The 23,047-nt window shown below is 32.5% G+C and overlaps 2 protein-coding genes across 4 annotated transcripts in view; one reads left to right on the forward strand and one right to left on the reverse strand.

The window, feature by feature from the left end:
- LOC126750398 (KAT8 regulatory NSL complex subunit 2) overlaps window positions 1-17,238 on the reverse strand; it is a 28,536-nt gene extending 11,298 nt beyond the window's left edge. For 2 of the 3 annotated variants that reach the window (XM_050460019.1, XM_050460017.1), the window contains exons 1-6: window positions 17,090-17,238; window positions 16,752-17,008; window positions 5,398-5,618; window positions 5,169-5,340; window positions 4,954-5,117; window positions 4,762-4,898 (exon numbers count right to left, since the gene is read on the reverse strand). In XM_050460019.1, the coding sequence (XP_050315976.1) occupies window positions 4,762-4,898; window positions 4,954-5,117; window positions 5,169-5,340; window positions 5,398-5,618; window positions 16,752-17,002 (945 nt within the window). In that variant the 5' untranslated portion in view covers window positions 17,003-17,008; window positions 17,090-17,238. Of the gene's footprint in view, window positions 1-4,761; window positions 4,899-4,953; window positions 5,118-5,168; window positions 5,341-5,397; window positions 5,619-16,751; window positions 17,018-17,089 lie in introns of all 3 variants that reach the window. The other variant, XM_050460018.1, reaches the window with a different exon arrangement.
- Window positions 17,239-18,246: 1,008 nt separating this feature from the next.
- Window positions 18,247-21,623, forward strand: LOC126750435 (uncharacterized). Its single transcript, XM_050460059.1, has 4 exons — window positions 18,247-18,566; window positions 18,636-18,734; window positions 18,939-19,049; window positions 19,110-21,623. Exon 4 carries the CDS (start codon window positions 20,208-20,210, stop codon window positions 21,108-21,110), a length of 903 nt encoding a protein of 300 aa, XP_050316016.1. The 5' UTR covers window positions 18,247-18,566; window positions 18,636-18,734; window positions 18,939-19,049; window positions 19,110-20,207; the 3' UTR covers window positions 21,111-21,623.
- Window positions 21,624-23,047: the final 1,424 nt, after the last annotated feature.

Here is a 23,047-nt window from a genome sequence, read left to right on the forward strand (position 1 = left end):
TATTACAATAAATCGCTCATTATAAATGATGCACCATAAACACAACATTTTAACTTAGGATCTAGCACTTCTTCCACTCCCCTTTTTTACACTTTTTTTATATCCAATAGGTTCTGATCTTTGGGCTTGAGGATTTGACTTTTCTGGTTGAGGGCCTTTGGGACTTAAAAAAGGACAACTGGTAACTTCTGATTTCTGCTTTTCTTTTGGAGAATAGCGTTGTAATGAATTTTCAACCATCAATTAACTTACCGTTTCTAATGTTTGTCTCAACGGTTTGTTTCGGTAGCAAGGCAGTTCCGACGATTGTAAAATGTCTCTATGGCCCGGATCAACATAGTAATGGCAATTTTTGCTTTCTTCAGTAGTATTTTCTTTGGTTTATTTAGTGTAAAGTTGTTTCCCTGTATTCTGTCTCTTGCATAAATTGAGTAGTCGAATTCTTAGGCATGGTAAAGAGATAAAGCAGACTGCATGTCACCTTAATTTAGCATGCACGTCCGGTTTAAGCAGATAGACCGTAAGAGTCTAAATGACCGGTGGAAGTGTATGATTTTAGTCCGCTTGCCTTTTTGATGGTCGATAGTCGGCCCTCAACTGAGTCAGGAAAAGTGGATCTGTGACTCCGGACGCTTAATGACCATATTTGAAAACGCATTTTCGTTTGTAGAAAATTTTTAAGTTTATGTATCATCCGCTTGCCATTGTTAATACACGCTCATTTACACTCAATGGAGCTTGAATAATGAAATGCAAGCGATTACAAGTGACCTGTTTAGTCCAAAAGGTCACAAAAAACCGAAAACAAAAGTTTCATGTTTTTAAACTGCTTGTCAATTAGAAACATGAAAGTTCATATCAAAATATGAACTTTCTAACGCTATAAAAATTGGCAAGTATCGCATATTAGATTAATGGTACGAAATTTCAGGGACTTCTTGTATTTTGTAAAATTTTTGCACATAATTTGCATAATCCGAAGCTGCTTCTAACAAAGAGAAACATTAATGTGGTAATAAAATAATGTCACAACCTGAAAGACAAGCATGTATATTGAAACCATCTTATTATAAATAATAAATAAGGGTGTAAAATAATCGCAAATTTTGAACAATTTAAAACTGCTTGCCATTTCGCATTTAATTAAAGGGCGATCAGATAAGTACGTAATAAAAAAGGCAAGCATTGATGTGTAGCACAAAATTTGAATTTTTTCCTGCGTATATGACGAGTTGATGCGTATATGTCGATTTGATGTAAATAGAAAGTTTAGGATAAATGTGACTGCTTGCCTCGGCAAGCGTTTCAGCGTTGGATTCCTTCCCTAAACATTAATTAAGGTGGAGACAAAGTGTCACACCATATGATGCATCGAAAGGGAAATATCGATCGGTCTGTAAATTCGAATAACACAATATTTTCAAAACAAAATATATTGATTGTAAACAACCCATCTGCTCCTGAACTTTGTTTGCTTTTCCACGAGTGTCGTCAATAAAAGACAATGAACATATTCGTGACAATTTCATTGAAGATATGTGAAAAATGTATTAATGACGATCATATATTCAATTTTGTAATGTAATGAATATTTTTTTAGGACCAGACCAAAAGCGTTCTGCAGATGTGTCGGCTAAACTGAAAAATGTAAGCTTAAAGAAAGTCTTTATTTCTTTTTCAATGGATTTTTGGGTCTCTGTACCAGAAGTTTAGAGTATATTGACAGACAAACATGTGTTCGTCTCATTCTACAGATTCTTAAGATATACAGCTAATGAATCGGCAGTTGTGTGTGAATTGGTGCCCAATTTAAAATGTGAAGGTCACAAGGAAGCCGATACTAAAATAGTATTTTTTCTGTCCCGGCATGTTTGACATCGGTAATCATCGACGTTATTTAAATGTGGAAAATATTTAATGCATTGGGAGAAAAATATGCCGTGGCTTGCGGGCAATCCACGCACTAACCGGTTGCGATTATAACCCGGCGGTTTATCGAAAAGGAAAAACATAACCATGGCAGTTGTACTGCGCTAACGAATCCTTCCAGGAAGCATTTTCAACCTATAAAAACCTGCCCGTTAACATTTTGAACAGGCGCTTAAAATAATGCAGGAATTCGTTTGTAGATTATACTGCACAGCTAAAAATGGCTTGAGAGGCTGCAAAAGTGCAGATGAGACGCGTCTTTTTTTCCACGACCTACGGTTACAACATTGAGCCAAATGGTGAATTCCGGCAAAAGCTGAGGGACATTGACGCTTGCACTCTGCCCCTTCGCAAGCGTGAACTTCTGCAGCAGCTTTTAGCGAACTTCGTACATTAGCCATTTATCGAAAAATTCATCGGAACCAATTCCGAATAATAGTCTAGTACCAGAAAACTTTGGATGGAAAATTGAAGAAAACAACTATAGTTTCATATGATTTACAGGGGATGAATTACCTCCAATTGTCGAACACATAATTGCAGGTGAACATTTTTGTACTATTTTTAATATCATGACATTTGCATTATTAAAAAACTTATGTTTCAATAAAGGAATACGCCAGTGAAAATGAGGAGGAAGAAGAAGCAATAGACTTCCAGGCTGACGAGGAGGAAAAAGATGATTGTGATTCCGGTTCGGATCACGAATTGATCGATGCAATGGATGATAGTGAAAATTAATATAATAAAATTTAGATTTTGCTTGATTAATGTAAATTTTTTTTTGTAAGAAAACCCTTTTTATAGCAAACATACTTAACCAAATAAATTTTATATTGAAACATACTGAAAAAACAAAAGCTTGCTAAAAAAGTCCATAACACAATAATAAGTCAGTAACACCTCGATGCATGCCTTTTTTTATTACATATTTATCTTATTGCCCTTTATGTAAATGCAAAATGGCAAGCAGTTTCGAATCGTACAAAACTTGCGAATCATCTCTAAAAATAATTGCAAGGGTGATGCAAAAACTTAAAAAGGTTTATGCAAAAAACTTATTTGACGGCCGACGATCGACCATCAAAAAGACGGAAATAAAAAGCGGAATAAAATCATACACTTCCACCTGTCATGCTCTTACGGTCTAAAAGCCTAATCCGAGGTTGCGTTAACCTTGTCGCCAAGTTCTGTTTTCCTTTTTTGTTCTTGACTCTCCAGATCACATTTTGGTTATCAACCAATCAGATATAAGTTTTTAATTTTTTTAAAATTGCTGCTAACTGTCTATTAAATACGGTCTGTCAAATTCAATGCTCTCCAATCTGGTGTTAACGTTTGAAGTCTACGGTTCCTAAATTTATATCTATCATCCGCCTGCTTCTAACATAAATTGGTGATTTGTAGAGAAACTGAGAATTTGAATCGTCCTAATTTGTAGCTTTTATTAAGTTAGTAAAACACATTGTGCTTGATTTGTGTTTTTGTATTCTGGTGATACAACTAATTTGATACCGCCACCAGTTAACTACTCTTCGTCGTTTTTTCATCAAATATTTAAACCCAGGCACTCATTCATCTTTTTCCAATGAGAAGCAGCAAGCTCAGTCCTTGATGCCTGAGTTTTTTTTTCTTTTTTTTATTATTTATAGTTTTTTTAGAGTCCTAATTAATTTATCCAAATTTAAAGTTAATTTAGGTGTAACAATTTTATTTAATCATTAACTTAACTGTTTTCTTGGCCTTTTTACATGCATAAAAGACCCCGGTTTATTTAAAGTGGTCACCAGTTAACGACAAACGCAAATAATTTTTTGTCATGTTTAATAATTACGCATTCATTTTTTTGGTAGTTTTTTTCCATCATTTTTTTGTAATGAATATTCAAAGAAATATTTATCAGTCAGTCAATTAATCATCAGTGCTAATTGTCGGTTAAGCACAGGAGTTCCATGTAGTGGGAAAAAAATTGTCACAAATTAAAATAATTTTAAAAACATTTAAGATTACATATAACACACCAAGTGCAGGAGAGCGTACAATATTTAAAAAGGGAGGACGTTAGTATCCTTCCACATTTATGTTTGAGTTGTATTGTGTCATCACATATTTTTTTGTATCATCATTATTCAATTTTTTTTATATAAGCTAAAACATTAAAACTTTAACTTTTAATAACTTAAAATAGCTTTTTATCCTATTAATTGACATGTAAATCATCAATCTGATCCATCTATATATATACTATTATTACTGAAATTGATTTTTTTCTTCTCAAGAAACCTAGACTTTTCAAATCATCAATTTTCTTTATTAAAGGAAACTCATGACACCACCTTAGAACCTTAACTCTCTTTCAGCCTCCCAGATCATCAAAATATTAAAATTATAAAGTAACATGTTTCATAGTTCCAAAAAAAAACTGTGGCGCCCTTATATTTAATGGTTAAGTAGAGTAGCTATGTAAAGCTAAACTTCGCCTTTTTTTGTCAAACATATATGTTTACAAGAATAAAGACATTTATTATTATTATTATTATTATTATTATTATTATTAGCAGTGAACTTAGAGATACTTTCGCATTTTAAATTTAAGAGAGAGAATAAAGTAAAACTTGAATAAAATTCAACTCAAATTTCACCCCGACCCCATAGGCCTACTAGATTTTAAAAATACCTGAACTTTCGCGTACTAATTTGCGAAATTTTAATTGCATGCATGCGAGCTTCCATTTTTCGCCTTTGATCACCGCTTATGCAAAATTATTGATTCCCCAACCTGTATGTACAAGTCTGAGAGAAGTGACTTATTAGTAATGAAAAACAACTTACCTTTGTCCTTAAGTCGTGCAGTCGCTTTTCCAATATCGCATCTTCACCAAACGCCTTATGATACTTATTATAGTGCTTTAATTTTTCATACAACCTTTGCTCCTTGGGATTGTCACGAACCTGGTTGCAAATATTACCTAAAAATAATTATTGACAAGAATGTAAGTAAATTCTATTCCAAAACTAGCTTACAGCAAGTTTCCTTTTCTCTCTTAAGAGCATGTAAATATTTCCTTCTTCTCTCTTTCAATAAATATCTTAAATGCTTATACTCTTCAATGTACAAGGACTGAAGTCTTACAAGTTTATCTCTTGTAATAAGTGAGATTTCTTCTGCGGTATATACATTAGCATGTCTAAAATAACACTATCATAATTTAATTTTTATTTTAAATATAAAAACATACTTTAAAGGGTCTTCATCTTCAGAATCAATACTTTCATTATCAGAACTGTCAAAATTTGAATCATGCCAGACAGTAGCGTATGTTGATGGTTCCACATCACTTTCAGATTCGCTACACATGTCAAGGATCTCATTACATTGCTCATTATAAACTGAGTTTGCATCAATATCAACTAAAAAAAAACACTGTTTATTATCTTTATTTTCCAAAGTCATAATAATAAATTTACCAAATGGGTCGATGATCCGTACAGATTTCGGATCCCCATCCTCCCCATATCCTCTATCCTCATCAGAGATAAAACTTGAAGAGGAAATGCTTCTATTCCTGGGTTTTTTAACATAATGTGACAAATTGGTTAACAACGATTCAGCCGACAACGGAGGTGGATTTTTTCCATTTTGTCTGTTTCGCACTAGGGTCGCCTTTAGAGCATGCTCATTACAGTAGCTATAATAAAAAAATATAGAATAAAATATGTTCTATATTATAAGACCAAAATATAGAAAACATAATCAAGACTTTAAAATTGTAATTTTTTTATTAGACTTTAAAACTAATTAAAAGGGCAAATTTGCGGCGTTTATTCGAATGCTTTAACGAAAAAACTTAAATTATTAGATTAATGATGCAAGATGCATCTGATTGGTGGGTAACCTTATTAAGCTCTTCCTTTAACTAATAACAATTGAATTAAATAAGAAATAATTCGTACATTTAGTGGTTCTTGATCATTCTGAATTGAACAAAATGACTTATTTTTTATATTATTATGAACGGATGCATATAAAGAAGGAATTGTACTAGGATCAATCTTTAGTAACTTTTAATACTAACATTGTATTTTACCTTTATTTTATGTTTTTCAAATATCATTTACTCTTTTAAGTGTTGCTAGTAAGTAGGGATTATTTACTGTTCTTCTTATCATCAATTCTGGTTAGTTACATTATTAAATATTATTTCATATGAATTTGGTTTTAAGATTATATATATCCTCTGTAGTATTCATTGCAAGAAGAGTACCGACAATATCCAAATTTTCAGCACCATAAAAAATGTTAAATTTCTTTATGAGGAACACCAATTTGTAAAGACCAACAATAAGCCTAGTGACTCAAAAGTGCTTGTTAAAACCATCAAGGTTGAGGGTAGTTATTGTAAAAATGCTAGAAACATAAAACACGACGAACTTATACGAACATCAAAGAATATCATGTCTTTTTCGTCCCTCATTTTCTAATACAAAAAAAAGAAAAACTAAATAAATAAAGCAAATAATTATCCCAAGATCCCAAAGCTTGATTTATCAAAATACAAAGAATGTAAAACATAGTATCACAAGCATAACCTCAATGCACATTTAAGTTCGCATATTCATAAACGCGAAATATTAAAAAACTATAACACTATTAAAAGTAGAATTAATTCGTATATCTTACTTCCATAAAAAAGGTATAATGGATATAATTGATTTTTTTGATGAGATGAGATATGATGAGAAAAGATAATTTTATAAATCTTATTTCAGATCAACTGAATATTCATACCTCTGTAAAAATTAATTTAGAGTTGTTTGGTCAATATATTTTGCAAAAAATTAGAATAGAGTGGTTTCTTGAACACAATTACAAAAATACTGATTTTTCAAATAAATAAACTGGTTTTAGAAAAGGTAGAGGTATATATGATAATGTATGTATGTATAGCTGATTTTATATATTGTTGACGGAGATCACTCTTCAGAATCAGCACTGGTAGTTTTTTTGGGCATTAAGTCAGCATATGACAAAGTAAATATATGGACTCTATATTCTAGGCTTAAAGGCATGAAAATTCATTTATAGCTTTGTAACATAATTTACAGACTACTTAAAAATAGGCTCTTATACAATATAGATAACGGTGGTTCATTTTTGGGACTAACTTTGGCAACAACAGGTTTGCCACAAAAATCTTTACTTTGGATTTGAGAGATACAATAATTAATGGGTATGCAGATAATTTGGCTATTATAGTAAAGGCAAAATACAATGATTAGTAAACTGAATTCTAACCTTAAAAGAGTCAATATATTTCTAAAGTAAAATCATCTTACTCTTTCTAGTGATAAATGTGAAACAATGTGGTTTACCAGAGGTACAAGAAGGGCATCTCGAATTCAAGTAAATAATGTAGTAATACCGTTTAAATCTCAAATAACATACCTTGGCATCATATTGCAAGAAAACTTAAACACATAGAGAAGATTGTTAATAAGGCCAAAAAAGCTCACAATGATTTAGGAGCAATAGAAGAAGAAAGAAAGAAAGAAAGAAAATGTGCTATATTACGTAAGACAACAAAATCTTGTGTACAAGCATCCTAAAAACTAAAAAATTCCAAATTCACTTTAAATTTCAAACAAACATAACATCTACATCTAAAACACTTTACCATAAAATGTACACACATTACCAAAATTAATCATAACAAAACAGATTGAGAAAAAAAAAAGCATCTTTTTGATAAATTTCATTAAAAAATAAGTAAAGCTGTCAATAAAACAGAATTTAGAAGAAGTAAATTAAATTATTTAACAGGAAACAAAACTAAAACACTAAAATGATGTCAGAGCACAGGTTAAAAGGTATCATTAAAAAAATCGTCAAGGCTATAATATGCCCTGGATAATAAAAGTGATTTTAATTCCTTTTTGAATCTCTTAACTTCTAAAATTTGTCTGATACATAGAGGAACATGGTTGTAAATTTTTTTGCTAAGGTATATAAGTGAGTTCTTGGTGAGGGAGGATGTAGGGATTGGTAAGGGAAAATCGTTAACCTGGCGAGTCATATGACCAGTGTTAGAGGGAGGTTTAGGACATTTATGAATAAGAGTAGCTGTTTCTAAGATAAAAAGAGAAAAAAGAGTTAGGATTTTTTGAGATATAAAGAGAGGTTTACAAGAATCTCTTAACCCAGCGGAACATAGGTATTAATAGTATATAACTGCCTTTTTTTGAATCACAAAAATTATGTTTAATAATCCCTTGTTGCTTAAACCCCAAAAAGGCAAGTCATAACGAAGGTGGGACACAATAAGAGAAAAGTACATTGAACGTGCAACTACCCCTCCCAGCTCATGCCCCGCCATTCTTACTGCAAAGCATCCAGAGGATAATTTTGATGCAAGATTTAGGATATGATCTTCGAAGCGAAGGCGACCATCAATGGTAATACCAAGGAACTTACAGCTTTCTTTGTTTTGCAAGGGGGAGTTTTCACTAAACATAAGGCCCTGAACATCACACTTAAATCCCATAATAAAGGTTTTGCCCACATTAAATACAAGCCTGTTTGCAGCACACCACTCCGATAAAATCTTAAGATCCTTAAAAACCTGGGCTCTAACATTATCAGAATCTCTATGATTCCATAAAATGGTGGTATCATCAGCAAACTGAACCACTTTGCCCTGCAGTTTTAATGAACCCAAATCATTTACATAGAGCAAAAATAATAGTGGTCTTAACACTGAACCCTGAGGTACTCCAGTTTTAAGGGATCTGGAATCGGATAAACATCCAGATACTGTAACTCTTTGGGTACGATTAGACAGATAGGATTCCAGCCATTGCAATGCCACACCTCTAAAGCCATAATTATTGAGCTTAGACAGCAGTATTCCATGATCTACACAATCAAATGCCTTGGATAAATCGCAAAACACTGCCGCCGCGGACTCTCCAGAATTCAAGGACACATAGACACTCTCCAAAAAGCCGAAAATAGCGTCATGAGTCCCTTTTCCCGTTTGAAATCTAAACTGATTTGCAGATAAAATGCAATTATGTTGCAAAAAAGATAAAATTCTGATTTTTGCAAGTTTTTCAACTATCTTGGAGAGGGTAGATAATATAGAAATTGGACGGAAATTACAAGGCTCACTCACATCTCCACCCTTATAAAGAGGGATAACCACTGCCTCCTTCAAACATATGAAGAGTCTAGTGGGGCGCACACACTTCTGATTTTTTTTTGCAATAGTTAAATTGAGACAAAATCCTAGAATTTATAATAATTATTTTAATCATATTGTATCTATGATTCCATTATCAGAGAATGAAAACCTGAAATTTAAAAAGTGAAGAATGTCATATATGTAACCAACAATTTAAACCAGAAGATAAAAAAGTGTGTGATCATGACCATTTAACCGCACAATTTCGAGGCACAGCTCACAGTTCTGTAACTCATGTACCTTAAATTTTAAAATACCATATTCTATAGTCCTTTATATAGAAAACAATTAGATAGTGAAGGTGATAAAATTAATGTTATTCTTCAAACAAAAGAAAAATATGTATCATTTACAAAATCAGTTTTAGTTCACAAAATTGAACAAAACTATGAAAAACTGAAAAATGAGATTGGTACGCTCCACCCCATATTATAAGCATATACCTAAGTAATGATTATATTAATGATTTATATACTTCTATAAGTAATATTCTGCCTAAAAAATCTTAAAGAATATAGATTTCTTTAAATGTTACTTGTCAAATAATCTACCTGTTCTGTCCACTTCAGATTTTGGTGAATGATGCTCCCGAGATATTTCAAATTTGACACAGCTTTAATTTCAAGGTCTGGGCTTATTTGGGTAAGCAAGTAAAATTTGGCCTGTTGGTTTTTTTTATAGTAAAAAGAATGAAATTGGGTTCAAGACTTATTGACAAATTATTTAAAATCTAGCCATTGTTTTACCACATCCATTCCAATTGAATTAATATGTTATAAACCAGATTAAGTCCTAAAATTGTGCCCTGTGGAATACCTATTTTAATATTTAGTGAACTTATTTGATCATTGATCTTCATATATTATTTTCCATTACTTGAGCAAATTTCAAAAACCTCAAGGGCTGGACCTCTCACACCATATTGTTTCAAAGAGTTAATCAATCAGTTATGAGAAACAGTGACAAACGCCTTCGAGAAGTCGAGGAAAATAGCCAAGCATTTTCTGTTTTCATATAGATTATTAATAATCTCAGAAAACAAGCTGTATATCATCAATTGTACTGCAATTCACAATAAATTCAAACTGTTTATCCGAAAAGATTTTAAACCTTTCAAAAAATGTAGTAGTCTGCCTTTTAACATTTTTCTATTTTGCAAAAAAATTATTGATTAGATTAATTGGTCTAAAGCGTTCTATCACCTTTTTTGAGCCTGATTTATGGACTGGAACTATTAAAGACTGTTTGTATAAATCCAGAACTATACCTGTTTTAAAAGTTAATTTACAATATTAGTTATGGGAAATAAAATATTTGGTTTTCATATTTTAATTAATTTTGTGGAGATATCATCCAGTCCACATGCCCATTTTTCAAAGAATCCATGTATCCGACAATCTCTCCCTTTTTGATAGACTTAAATACATAGATGCGACACTTGATTTACCCTCATATATTTTAATATTCTTTGGTTGTATCCTTTTGGCCACTTCAATTCCAATGTATTAATTGCAATAGTAGCCATTTTTAAATTGTCATCAACAGGAATCTTATCCGCGTCATTTATGGAGAAATTTGTCACTTTTTTGTTTTTCCAAAGATTAGTAACATCATTAATTATTTTATATATTTTAATTATTTATTAAGGTTGTTTTTGTTACTTTCTATTTGGCATTTATATATTTATTATACATAGGCACATATATATTTGTTATTTGTTTGTTCAAATTTCTGTAGTGTTTGTACTTAGTTTCTAATGCAGGCGTATGATTTTTTAAAAATGCTTTTTTTCTCTATGTTTAATGGAATTTATCAACCCATTACTAATGCAATTTTTATTTTTTTTTATTATTTTTAAACTTTTATGCTCTTTAATTTTGTAGCTGTTAATGTTAATATTACCGGTATAAACTTCAATGTTTTTTTCTTCAAAATAGGGACTTCTTATTCCGTATGTGATACCTTCAAGAGCAAACTCTATCCTACTAATATTGGTCCCTGACTGAAGGGTAATTTAATGTGGTTAACATCGGCTATTATTGTTGATTTTATAAAAATAACAACCCCATCATTTCTACCATTATCACCTTCATTATAAGTGTTAGAGCTGGGAAGTTGATAAATGTCTCCTTGCATTTGGAAACATTCTCCCAAGATTATATACACTGCTCATAAAAAATCAAAAATTGATCTAAATTCTTTCTGATCTTCATAATATGTTTGTGGTAATTGTAGTGTATACTGTGTATAGTGACAATAAAATATTATGTAGTTATTTTATATTAAAATTATATATTAATTTTGAGGGTCTGTTTTTGTTTTATGTGTCTCAAAATGCTTTTTTTATAGAAGACAATGATCTTTTCAAAAATATTTTCAAAACTACCCCTAACATTTTTTTTTGAGACAAAGTTAAAACAGACGACTTAATAATTTTGTAAAAATGCCTACATATTAAGTTTTTTTTTAGTATTTTGTAAGAGCCAAAGTGTTTTGTTCTTTTAATTTTCATGATAAATTTATATGATGACAACTTTTTTCTTTGGATTTTATTTTTAAAAGTTTGTTGCCAAGAGAGTCAATTTTTTCACAAGTTTTTTCTTTTGTTTTCTTGCATGTTTCAAAAATGGTTTGTTAATTAAATTAAATTGGAAATTTCACAATGAAACTTTTTACAAAGTTTTCCTTAATTTTCCAACAATTTAAAAAAATGGAGTTGACTGCACAAGACCATCAATTAAGAATATTATTATTAGGTCAACAGGTGAATATAGTTATCATTATGTTATTTACTCACTGTGTAATTTGTTTAAGCATTAATATTAAAATTCATTATACTTGAACCACCAAGTTGCACGTAAATCCTGTAACTTGCTATAATGAACCTATAGATATCATAGATAGGTTCATCATAGATAGGTCCATCATAGATATAAAAAAATACTTAAATGATTTAAAGGGAAAATGGTGTCATAATTGGTCTTGGTTTGAAAAACTTTACATAGGGTTTTCAATCTAGTTTTTTTTGTGTATTTCTATTGCATGTGTTGGCTGAATTTTGTCCCCAATTTACATGTTTTTTTTTTCTCTCATGTAACATTGAAGAACTCTTTTCGAATATGTTATAATTTAATATACAGTGTGGTGACTTTAACTGGAATAAATTCAGTTAAAACTAATCAAATTTTATCTCGCAAAGTTCCTGAGACCCGTCGATTTTTGTTTATTTTTTTCACATTTCAAGATAGTTTTTGTATTTTTTCACCTACAGGGGGGGGAGGGGCCAAATTAACCCAAACTTTTTTTTTCAAATGAAGCCACTTTTTTTAAACTCTCATTGAAAAGAGGCCTTTTTCCTGATTAAATTGCCCTATTTACTTTTGTGATTATCTAAAGGAGAAATACGAAAAAAAAAATAAAAACCATTAAATTATTAAGTCTCGAAATATTTTGTGTTGGTAAATTTTTGGCGTTTTTGTTTATTTTATTGGTATCGGGACATTTCCTGACATTGTTGTAGTGTCACTGTTAAAGTGAATTTCAACCAGTTGTTAAATAAGTTAACTTATATTGAAAAAATGCCTTATTTATCCGAATCCCACAAGATTGAAATCTTACTAATGATTGGTTATGGGGACAGAAGTCGTACTTAGCTAGAGGTTGTCCACTTATTCAGGCAGAAATATCCAGATTTGCCACCTATTAACCAAGGTACGGTTAGTAAAATCGAAAGCAGATTTCGAGAAGTTGGGCACGTGAGGGATTTTTCAAGACAAAGGTCTTCTAAAATCGATGAAAACACCCAATTAAATGTATTGTTAGCGATGGAAGAAAATCCGGTAACTGCAGTCAGAAGAGTAGCTCGCGAAAACTCTATTCATCGTAAATCTGTGCTAAAAATTTTAAAAAGTGCAAACAAACGACCTTATAAAATGCAACCCGTTCAAGAGTTATTGGAAGACGATCCAGATCGCAGAGTTCAGTTCTGTGAATTAATGATGAACGCCATTGACGAAAATCGCATATCTTCGGAGTGGATCCTTTTTTCTGATGAGGCTACATTCACCCTAAATGGCCATGTTAATAAGCAGAACTGTCGCTACTGGTCTGATGAGAACCCACACTGGGTAAGGGAAACTAATACACAATATCCCCAGAAAACTAATGTTTGGGCTGGCATAATTGGCAGGCAAGTTATAGAGCCCATATTCTTCAATGATACTTTAACTGGGGAAAGATATCTAGAATTTCTTGAACATGAACTAGTTCCAGTCTTACGTGCCTTATATCCGAGTCAGTTCGATCCAGATTTGTATGATGAAAAAATCTGGATGCAACAAGATGGTGCTCCCCCACATTATGCCCGTAATGTACGCCAGTATTTTCTGGACATATTTTATTGGACAATTTTTCAAACAGATGGATTGGTAGAAGGGGTGCAATCGAGTGGCCGGCACGTTCTCCCGATCTCACCCCACTTGATTTTTTTCTGTGGGGACATTTGAAAGGTCAAATTTATATGAGCAAACCAGGAAACCTAGACGAACTCAATGAACGTATTAGGCAAGTATTAAGGCAATCCGATAAATATCTCCAGAAGTGTTAGAAATTTTTTTTTTATTTATTTATTTAATAGACAGGATGGGGTTGATCCATTACAAAAAAAACAATATTACAAAGTTCAATAGTTACACCTAACCATAACTTAAAATAGCTAAAATACAAATATGTTTTTACAGGCAAACCAACATAAAATCAACAGAAGAGTTTACACAATCTCTCTAATTTGATTCCTAAAACTAGACAAGCCAATGCCCACAACTTCAATATCCTCATGGTTGATAATATTTAAGGGTCTTTCGATAGGAGAGTGGCATAGTTGGTACTGTGAAAAGGCAAAGCAAATAGTCGGTTTCGTCTCAAGAGTCTTGAGGGGAAAATATTGCTGGATTGCATTTTGTCGCGAACAACCTGCCGACATTGCTGCACATCCGGTGCGGACTTCACAAGCCCATTCTCACATTAAAAAAAGGGTTAATCGGATGGAACAATTGCTTCTTTCAAAAAAAGGATGCCTTAAGCACACTGTAACACACACGACATTGCTTGCAAAAGAACATAACTCCCAGAGAGGCTGTTTCCCTTATGCTGAATCACGCAGTACCGACGACAATTTCGGGATAAACAACGCATATTTTGGCGTATTAAAGAACCATTTTGTAATGTTTGTAATAAATCAGGATCTTCGGCAGAAATCACTTGCATTAATTGAAAAATATTAGACGCTTGATCCATAATTAAAATTAACGAATTATAAAAAAACAAACCAAAATTAACGAAAGTCAAATCAAAATTAAATTAACGAAAGTACTAGAAATATTTAAGTAAAATTAACCAAAGAATTACAGAATTATAAATTATAACTGACACTAAATTTCTAGAAAAAAAATGCCTACAATAATACCTTTGGATGCAAATTGAATCGCGCTAAGCTCGTTGTCTAGGCGACTAACAAACAACAACAGGCTTGATCCTGCAAAAATGATAACACTGTTGTCACATTATACTGGCGAACGGGTTTCACTATTTATACACATGCTAATACACAACACTAAAAAATTCATACTTTATGCAGATATTTGTACAATATATCACTACATATAAAAATTATACAAAAAACTTGTAAATGTCGAGTCCCAACCCAAGCCAACCTGTCCCATCCAATCTCATCCCAGCCCCTCATATGCTTGAAGAAATCCTAACTCAAAACAATTTATCCAAACTTAATCCAACCCTACCCAACCCATTTCAACCCATCCCATTCTATCCCAACCCAACACACAACAACACTAACCCACACAAATACACATGTATTTGTGTCCAATCCAATCCAATCCAATCCAACCCAACCCAACCCAATCCAATCCAACCCAACCCAACCCAACCCCATCCCATCCCATCCCATCCCATCCCATCCCATCTCATCCCATCCATCCCATCCAATCCAATCCAATCCAATCCACATTGGATGGACACATAGGTTGGGTTGGACACAAATACATGTGTATTCATAAATACATATACACAAATACATGTGTATTTGTGTCCAATCCAATCCAATCCAATCCAACCCAACCCAACCCAACCCAACCCAACCCAACCCAACCCAACCCAACCCCATCCCATCCCATCCCATCCCATCCATCCCATCCAATCCAATCCAATCCAATCCAATCCAATCCAATCCAATCCAATCCAATCCAATCCAATCCAACCCATTCCATCCCAACAGCACATGGGGCGCTTACGCCCCCTGTGTGCATTGCGTTTCCACACAGGGGGCGTAAGTGTGCAAACGCAACGCAAAATCAACCCAATGCAATTCAGCCAAGCCGAAACACTAAAAAAATTCATATGGAAGAAATAAAAAACTCTTTCATCAAAGAACATGTACCTTGCGGCGTTATGTCAAACGTGAATTAAAAAGAATAATAAAGGAAGGTGGAAGGGAATTTTGTTTTTGTTATTTATATGAAAAATAAATATTCTTTAGACTTAATTTTAAATAAAATATGCTTTGTTTCATATTATTTTTAATTCAGATCGATATCTAAAAAGTACCAAAACAGTAAATAATACATTATGGGTGTCTTCAGCATGTTTTTTACATGAAAATAAAGGGACTAAAGGGACAGGAAAAAGTAAAATCAATTTTTTTTTATGTTATATAAAGCATTTCGTCTTTTTGGTAATTTTTTATGCATAATTTCATTTAAATTAAATAATTTTTCCAAAACTACAAAATTCTTTGTTGCAAAAAAATAAAAAAAGTAAAATTGGCACAGTTGAAATCTGAACCCAAGCCGACCGGCTCATAGTTTACTCTCATTACTGTTAAATGAGGAAGTGCTTGTGGAGAATATTCAAAAACATGTTTATATTGTACATAGGTACACATTGTCATGATTTTTTTGTTGTTTTTATTATTTTATTAAAGAAAATGTTATATATCCTCCAATTTTTTTTGCTTAAAATAGTCCAAAGAAGATTAGCTTACTATTTCATATTCAAAAATGTTAAAATTCAGAGATACCTAAAGTCGACTAGAACCCATAAAAGTAAATAGAGCAATTTAATCAAGAAAAAGGGCTCTTTTGAATGAGAGTTTAAAAAAAGTGGCTATCTGTTTGAAAAAAAAAAGTTGGGGTTAATTTGAACCCCCCTGTAGGTGAAAAGATACAAAAACTATCTTGAACTGTGAAAAAAATAAACAAAAATCGATGGGTCTCAGGAATTTTGCGAGATAAATTTTGATTAGTTTTAACTGAATTTATTCCAGTTAAAGTCACCACACTGTATAATGGTTTGTACTTTATCTTATTGTTGGGTAATAAACGAAATTGTTATTAATTCATTTCAATAATTAAAGTAAAACTTTCTAAAAATACCATACGAAATTATTAAACAATGCTAGTAAGTTATAAAACTCAATTACATAATTGATTAATTTAGATGTGTAGCAGGTTAGTGAACTATTTGTATTTTTGTATAAGGAACAATGTAAAACTCCAACAGGCTTACCCATAATCCTTCTTGTCACCTTTGGGTGCAGGTAAATGGCACCTCTTGCCATTATGTTGATAAACATAATTGCACTGCTTGAATTGGGCACTTTTATCATTTAAAATATGTTTCATGCAAAACTTGGAGTTTTCCGCAGCCAACTGGGAACATTGGTAAGCCTCATAGGAGCATTTTTTCTTGCTGTGTACCTCTCGCTCCATCTGAGCCCGAAGCAATGTTTGGGAGTCTTTTGGCCGAGTTTTTTCCATTGCGACCTGATATATCTTATTAATAGATTGCGATGATAGTAATATTTAACTATTATTATTCGTAATACTCAAACACAAGAAACTTACTTTTGTTTGTACTGGAAACACAACAAACTTAAAATAAAATTTCAATGCAATTTGGTTTACAGAAAACAAACTTATGGGTCGTTACGTCTTCTCTCTTAGTAAGAGACTCTTACAGGGGGTTATGGCCTAAGCTACTATCGAGAACGCAGCTTATGTCGTTTGTCAGTAACCTATTTATAGTCCGCGCCCGCTGTGTTTTTTTTACTTATGCCACCGCTGAAATTTAAATGGGATTTTAATAATTTTTTTTCTATATGCAGTGAGTTCAAGATATGGATGTCTACCATAAGGATCTTGGAAAGCAAAAGAGATTCGGACATGATTAAATTACAGAAAAGTTGCGCATTTTCAAGCCTAACAATCAGGGACGGACATACGGACCCCCCTTCAATAATTTGAGCTGTTGGCATGTTGGCAAAAATTACATTTAGAACATTTTTGGTTTTGCCAACTTCTAAAAAATTGAATTCATCGGATCTCGTTTATTATTTGTTTTAATAGCGCAACCAGAAAATGTAATTCAATTTAAAAAAAAAAAAACTATTAGGCAATAATAAGTGTTGTTTCAGTGTATTATTAATTTTATCTACTGTAGGTAACTTATTTCTAAAAAAAGTGTTTAATGTTCTTCTAATTGCGGCTTTATCAAAGTCAGCAACAAATACTTTTTTCCGTTTCGGATATAGTTTAATAGTTTAAGAATTTTTTTTCATTTAAAGTAAAATTACTGTTTTACCGTTTTTTTAGGTTGAGTATAAATAATATCTACTACCGGGTCTGCAGGCTGTCTCCGTGTCAGAACTGTAAAAGATTTTAAAAAGGAATAAAAATCACAAATCATATTAAAAAAAATACAGGAAAGCTATCCTCTAAAGCCACCGATATAAAATTCGGCAAACTATTGTCAATATTACCGACCATTTACTTAAAATTATAAGACCGGCTCTGTGCAAGACCTACGTATCAATTTCAACCCAGATGATAGCAGCGTGCAGGGCGGTCCGCGCTTGTGTCTATCGATTTTCTCTCGAACAATGGTTTTTGACCAATAATATGCACGGGGTTTCCCCGATCGACTCCGTTTAGGATAGGCTGTTAGGGTGTTAGACACGTGGTGTATCGCGCGGTGATCTGTGGTCTGATCATTGAGTTTTGAGTTCACTTCGCGCTTTGCCCTTATTCTGAGTTATTCTGTTTGTTTCCAGTTGCCATATTAGTCTGATTCGTCTGATACTTAAATAATAAAAAATACTGTTACAATTGCTAATTGCTAGTGGTAATATGATGCCGTGCCAGTCCCGCCGATATAAAGTCAAATGTGATTTGTGCGGAGATGTGTTTAACAACGACTATAAAACCATACATGGAAATAAACATCACCCGGGCAAAATAGTGAGAGTTCGCATTGTTGGAGCTCCAGAAAATCCTTTTGAGGCGGCAAAGAGGAAAAATATATACACAGATTCACGTTTAGAAGGTACGAAATTTCATGGTTGGTGGTTGATTTTATAGAAATATAAAATTACTATTGCGTTGGTTATTTTAGAAAATGACTCAAGAGACGTAGCCCTAGAAATTAATGAACCATCAACCTCTTCTAAATGTATTTCTGCTGTTCAGCCTGTTCTCATGGAAGTCGTTGAAAGTAAGTATATGTTAAGAAGTTTTAAGCTACCTATGATTTTAATTGTATATAGTTTAAAAAAGTAATAATAATAATGATATAAGGTAGTAGATTTAAAAAGAAAAAATAATTCAATTATTTACATAACCATAAGAAAACTAAAATTTATCTTACTGATTTTAAGTCAGTTGTACTTTATTAATCATATTTTAATTTTTAACTAAGATTCGATAAATTCCGGTAATGATGAATGTAATAACCCTGCAATGAAAATGAAAACTGTCGGCGCCTTGGTTGTGTCACTTCCTGAGAGAATTTCGGAAGGATCTGATGAAGGTATGGTAGTGAATATTTCTCAAATATTATTATTTTTGATTTGGTATAATTTCATTTTAGCCATATCCCAAAATAAAAACATCGAATCTGACTCAATTGGTAAAAACTCTGTCTCAGATGTCAGGGAAGATGATGATGCATCTGACCATAATTTAGTATTAAATAATGGCGGCTACAACTTTTGAAATTTGTTGATTTTTGACTTTGAAGATTTGTTTCCTCTGCTAAAAGAAGTGTCAAAAGGTGTTGAAAATACTGATGTTGTAGATCAATATTTAGTTGCATTAAATATCAAAGAAAAAGTGACGGTGTTACAAGATGCGTGTAAGGATGTTATAGAATCATGTAATAATTCCATTTTAATAACCGAAGCAAATCGAAAAAACACAAAAATTGACGAAAAGAAATAGGAAAATAATATAGTTCCGCATGATCCTGGTTTAAGAGAACGGAATATAACTGATTCGCAAAGATCTTACTTAATAGAATTAGGTCCTCGTCAACCAGTCTTATCAAAATTCCCAAGTGATGGAAAGAATAGCTTTAATTCACAGTGCTACAAACAATTTCCATTTTTAGAATACAGCACCGTGAAAGATGCGGCTTATTGTTTTGTATATTATCTTTATGCAGCGGGGATAGGAAGAGAGAAATCGGATTTGGCCTGGATCAGTACGGGTGTCAAAAATTGGGGAAAGATGAAAAGTGCAGGTTCTATAAAAGAGGGTAAACTGCCTCAACATTTCAACTCCACTTCTCACAAAAGTGCTTTATATGATTATGGTAATTTTTTGGTAAAGTCTAAACATATTGATGTACTCATCGATAAAAATAAAAGAAACCTCTTAACAGAAGAAAACCGCATACTTTCACATAATATGATTATAGTAAAAATCTTACTTGATGTAGCGAGAACCCTTTCAAGGCAAGGTGTTGCATTTCGAGGAAATGAATCAGAAAATGATACCTTCTATCAGGTTGTATGCCTTATTGCTCGTCATAACAGTATTATGCAGAAATGGTTAGAAAACCAACATTTTTGTTCCTCGTACTACGCATATAAGTTACCGATCTCAAAATGAATTTATTCAACTATTAGGTGATAAGGTGAGAGCAGAAATTGTCAAGGAGATCAACAATTCTAATTTTTTCACCATAATGGCAGATCATACCCCCGACTGTTCAAATAAAGACCTTCTTTCTGTAGCGGTAAGAATGGTTGGTATCAACGGACTTTTAAAGGAAAGACTTCTTTCGATAAGCGAGGCAGATGATAAGACTGGAATTGGCATAGCCAATGAAATTTTAAATATTTTACAGAATTTAAAAATAGACACTTCGAAATTAGCATTCCAGTCCTATGACTTTGCGTCAGCGATGTCGGGTAAATTTAATGGATGCCAGCAGAGAATGTCTGAACTAGTAGGTCATAATATACCATACATACCCTGCCAAGCACATAGAGTAAACACTGCTGTTGAACACTCTTGCAAGGCAAGTCCACTAGTGTCAGATATGTTTAACATATTGGAAGAAATCTATGTGTTTTTTACATCCAGTGTAAAAAGATGCCAGATATTAAAATCACAACTGGAGCAAGTGGATAACGCCCTTTTTTTGAAAAATCTTTCAAGAACTCGATGGACAGCTAGAGCAGAAAGCTTACAAGCAATAAATAGATTATACGAAATTATTTTAGAGACTCTGGAAGACATATCTATAAACGTCAAAGTTGATAATAAAACCAAAGGCAAAGCACAGGGTCTCTATAAACGTAGGCTATCTTTTGATTTTATCTCGTATTTAATATTTTTAAAAACAATATTTTACAAACTGAAAATAGTTACAGAATTGCTTGAATCGGAAAGGCTTAACGTTGTAGATGCTGTAGAAGAAATTAAAAGCACTGCCAATATTCCCGAAAGAATCCGGAACAATGATAAAGAATTACGTGACCCGATTGACGCAGCAAAACAATTCGCATTTAAAGCGAACATTTCACCCGAAGATGATTTCAAAAAACATCATAGGCGGCGAATTATACCAAAAAAAAATCGATGAAAACAATCAAAACACGACGTTTTTTACTTTTTTGTACATATCAAAGGATATTTTAAAAAAGAATTTATTTGTGTTTTGGATGTTTTATTCACATTTTTACAAACAAATTTAAATGATGTCATAGAAAACCTTCGTCCAATAATAAAACTATTTTCTTTGCCATTGTCTAATGAAAATCTTTCTAGGGAACACATAAATCTAGTTCTAGCAATGTATCCTTGCAACAAGCCAGACCCTTATGCACTGCAGGGCGAGCTCGAAATTTTTTTTGAGTTATGCAGACAAAAAAATGTAAACTCTATGTCAATTTATTTATACTGCTGGATTTTCAGTTGCAAAAAATGAACGTTCCAATAGTTCATTAAAATTTGTAAAAAATGCTCTACGGACTCAAATGAGAAACGAACGGCTTAACTCTTTGATGGCCCTTAAATGGGAAAAAGATATTACAGACAATATCAATATATCTAAAATTATGTCAGCATAGTGCAAGCTCAAAAACCGTAGAATAAGAGTTACGCAAACTAATGCTTAAAGTATTATAATTTTAATTTCTATTTGTATTTTGTATAATAACTAGGCAAGACGTTTATTTTAGTATAAACGATTACATTATCCTATTTTTTAAATTTTTGTTACTAATCCTATATTTTAAAACGTAATGTCCAATAAATGACTTAAGACATTTTTTTTTTATTGGCAACATTTTATTATATCCCCCCCCCCCCCCAATTATTTCACTTCGGTCCGTCCCTGCTAACAATATGTCGTCGTTTTCCGATTTCGTTTTTATTTTTTTTGACATTATTTAAAGAGATATGAAAAAACAAAACATACGTCCTCATGGCCACAGTTCTACCTAATAGCGTTGATAATTTTTTTGTATGACATTTCGTTTCGGAGAAATCATCATCAACTTTATTTTTTTATATGTCTCAAGGGCATATAAAAAACCCGGGTAGGGGTACGACATACATGAGGGGGCACTTAGAACATTGAAAGGCCTTTCAATGTTCTAAGAGGGGGCAGCTGCCCCCCTAGAAGATAAAATAAACGTCAATTTTCCTGCCAAGTGGCAATTGAAAACGTGTTCCCTACTCTGCGCAAAATGAAGTGTTAGAAACAAAATATCTTTTCAGTCAGATATTTTGATTTAATATTTTTTTATCTATAATTAATTATTCTACAACATTCGATATAGTATATTGTTAGCGACTCAGACTATATCTAGACTTATACGGTCAATAGCGACATCTTCTGTTGAATAGCAATACCACGAAGAACGTTCTAGCTGGAAAGGAAAAGCAATGATAGCAAGTATGAGAAAACAACGGAAATAGAGTCGAGAGTCGAATATTTTCTACGTATTTCGGGAGCAGGAATATTTGAATATACAGTGCATCCCAAAAGTTATGTCTAAATTCATTTAAAATTCAGGGGTGTGTTCGAAAAAAAAAAAACGCTCAGACCCGTCAATTTTTATTTTAAGTTGCGCATTTTTGTACGTGAAGTATATACAGGGTTGCTCAAAAATGAATTACGAGCATTAACATAATTTTTTCAAATGAAAGCACCATTTTTGAATTTCGCGTGGAATTCTACGTATATTTCATGCATAATGTCCTATACCTAAAGTCAACAGTTATCGAAAAAAAGACGACCAAACATTATTATTAAAGTTCACCTTACGAGTCACCTTATCTCTGAGAATTTTTATACAGAGCAAAATTCCATTCATTCGTGTTTTTTTATTGTTGGCTGGTGACCGTGTATTTTCATAGAAACTGTATGACAGTTGTACGCCAAACAGATATTGTCAAGTGTCAAGTGTGCGAGCAAAGTTGCGGTTTTCACAATGGTAAAGTTAACGGAACGAGAAAAAATAGAAATTCTGTGCATGGTTGGGTTTGGTGATAGAACGTGTACTCAAAGAGAAG

Source organism: Anthonomus grandis, chromosome 2 (assembly GCF_022605725.1).
Source record: "Anthonomus grandis grandis chromosome 2, icAntGran1.3, whole genome shotgun sequence".
Classification (NCBI taxonomy): Eukaryota; Metazoa; Arthropoda; class Insecta; order Coleoptera; family Curculionidae; genus Anthonomus; species Anthonomus grandis.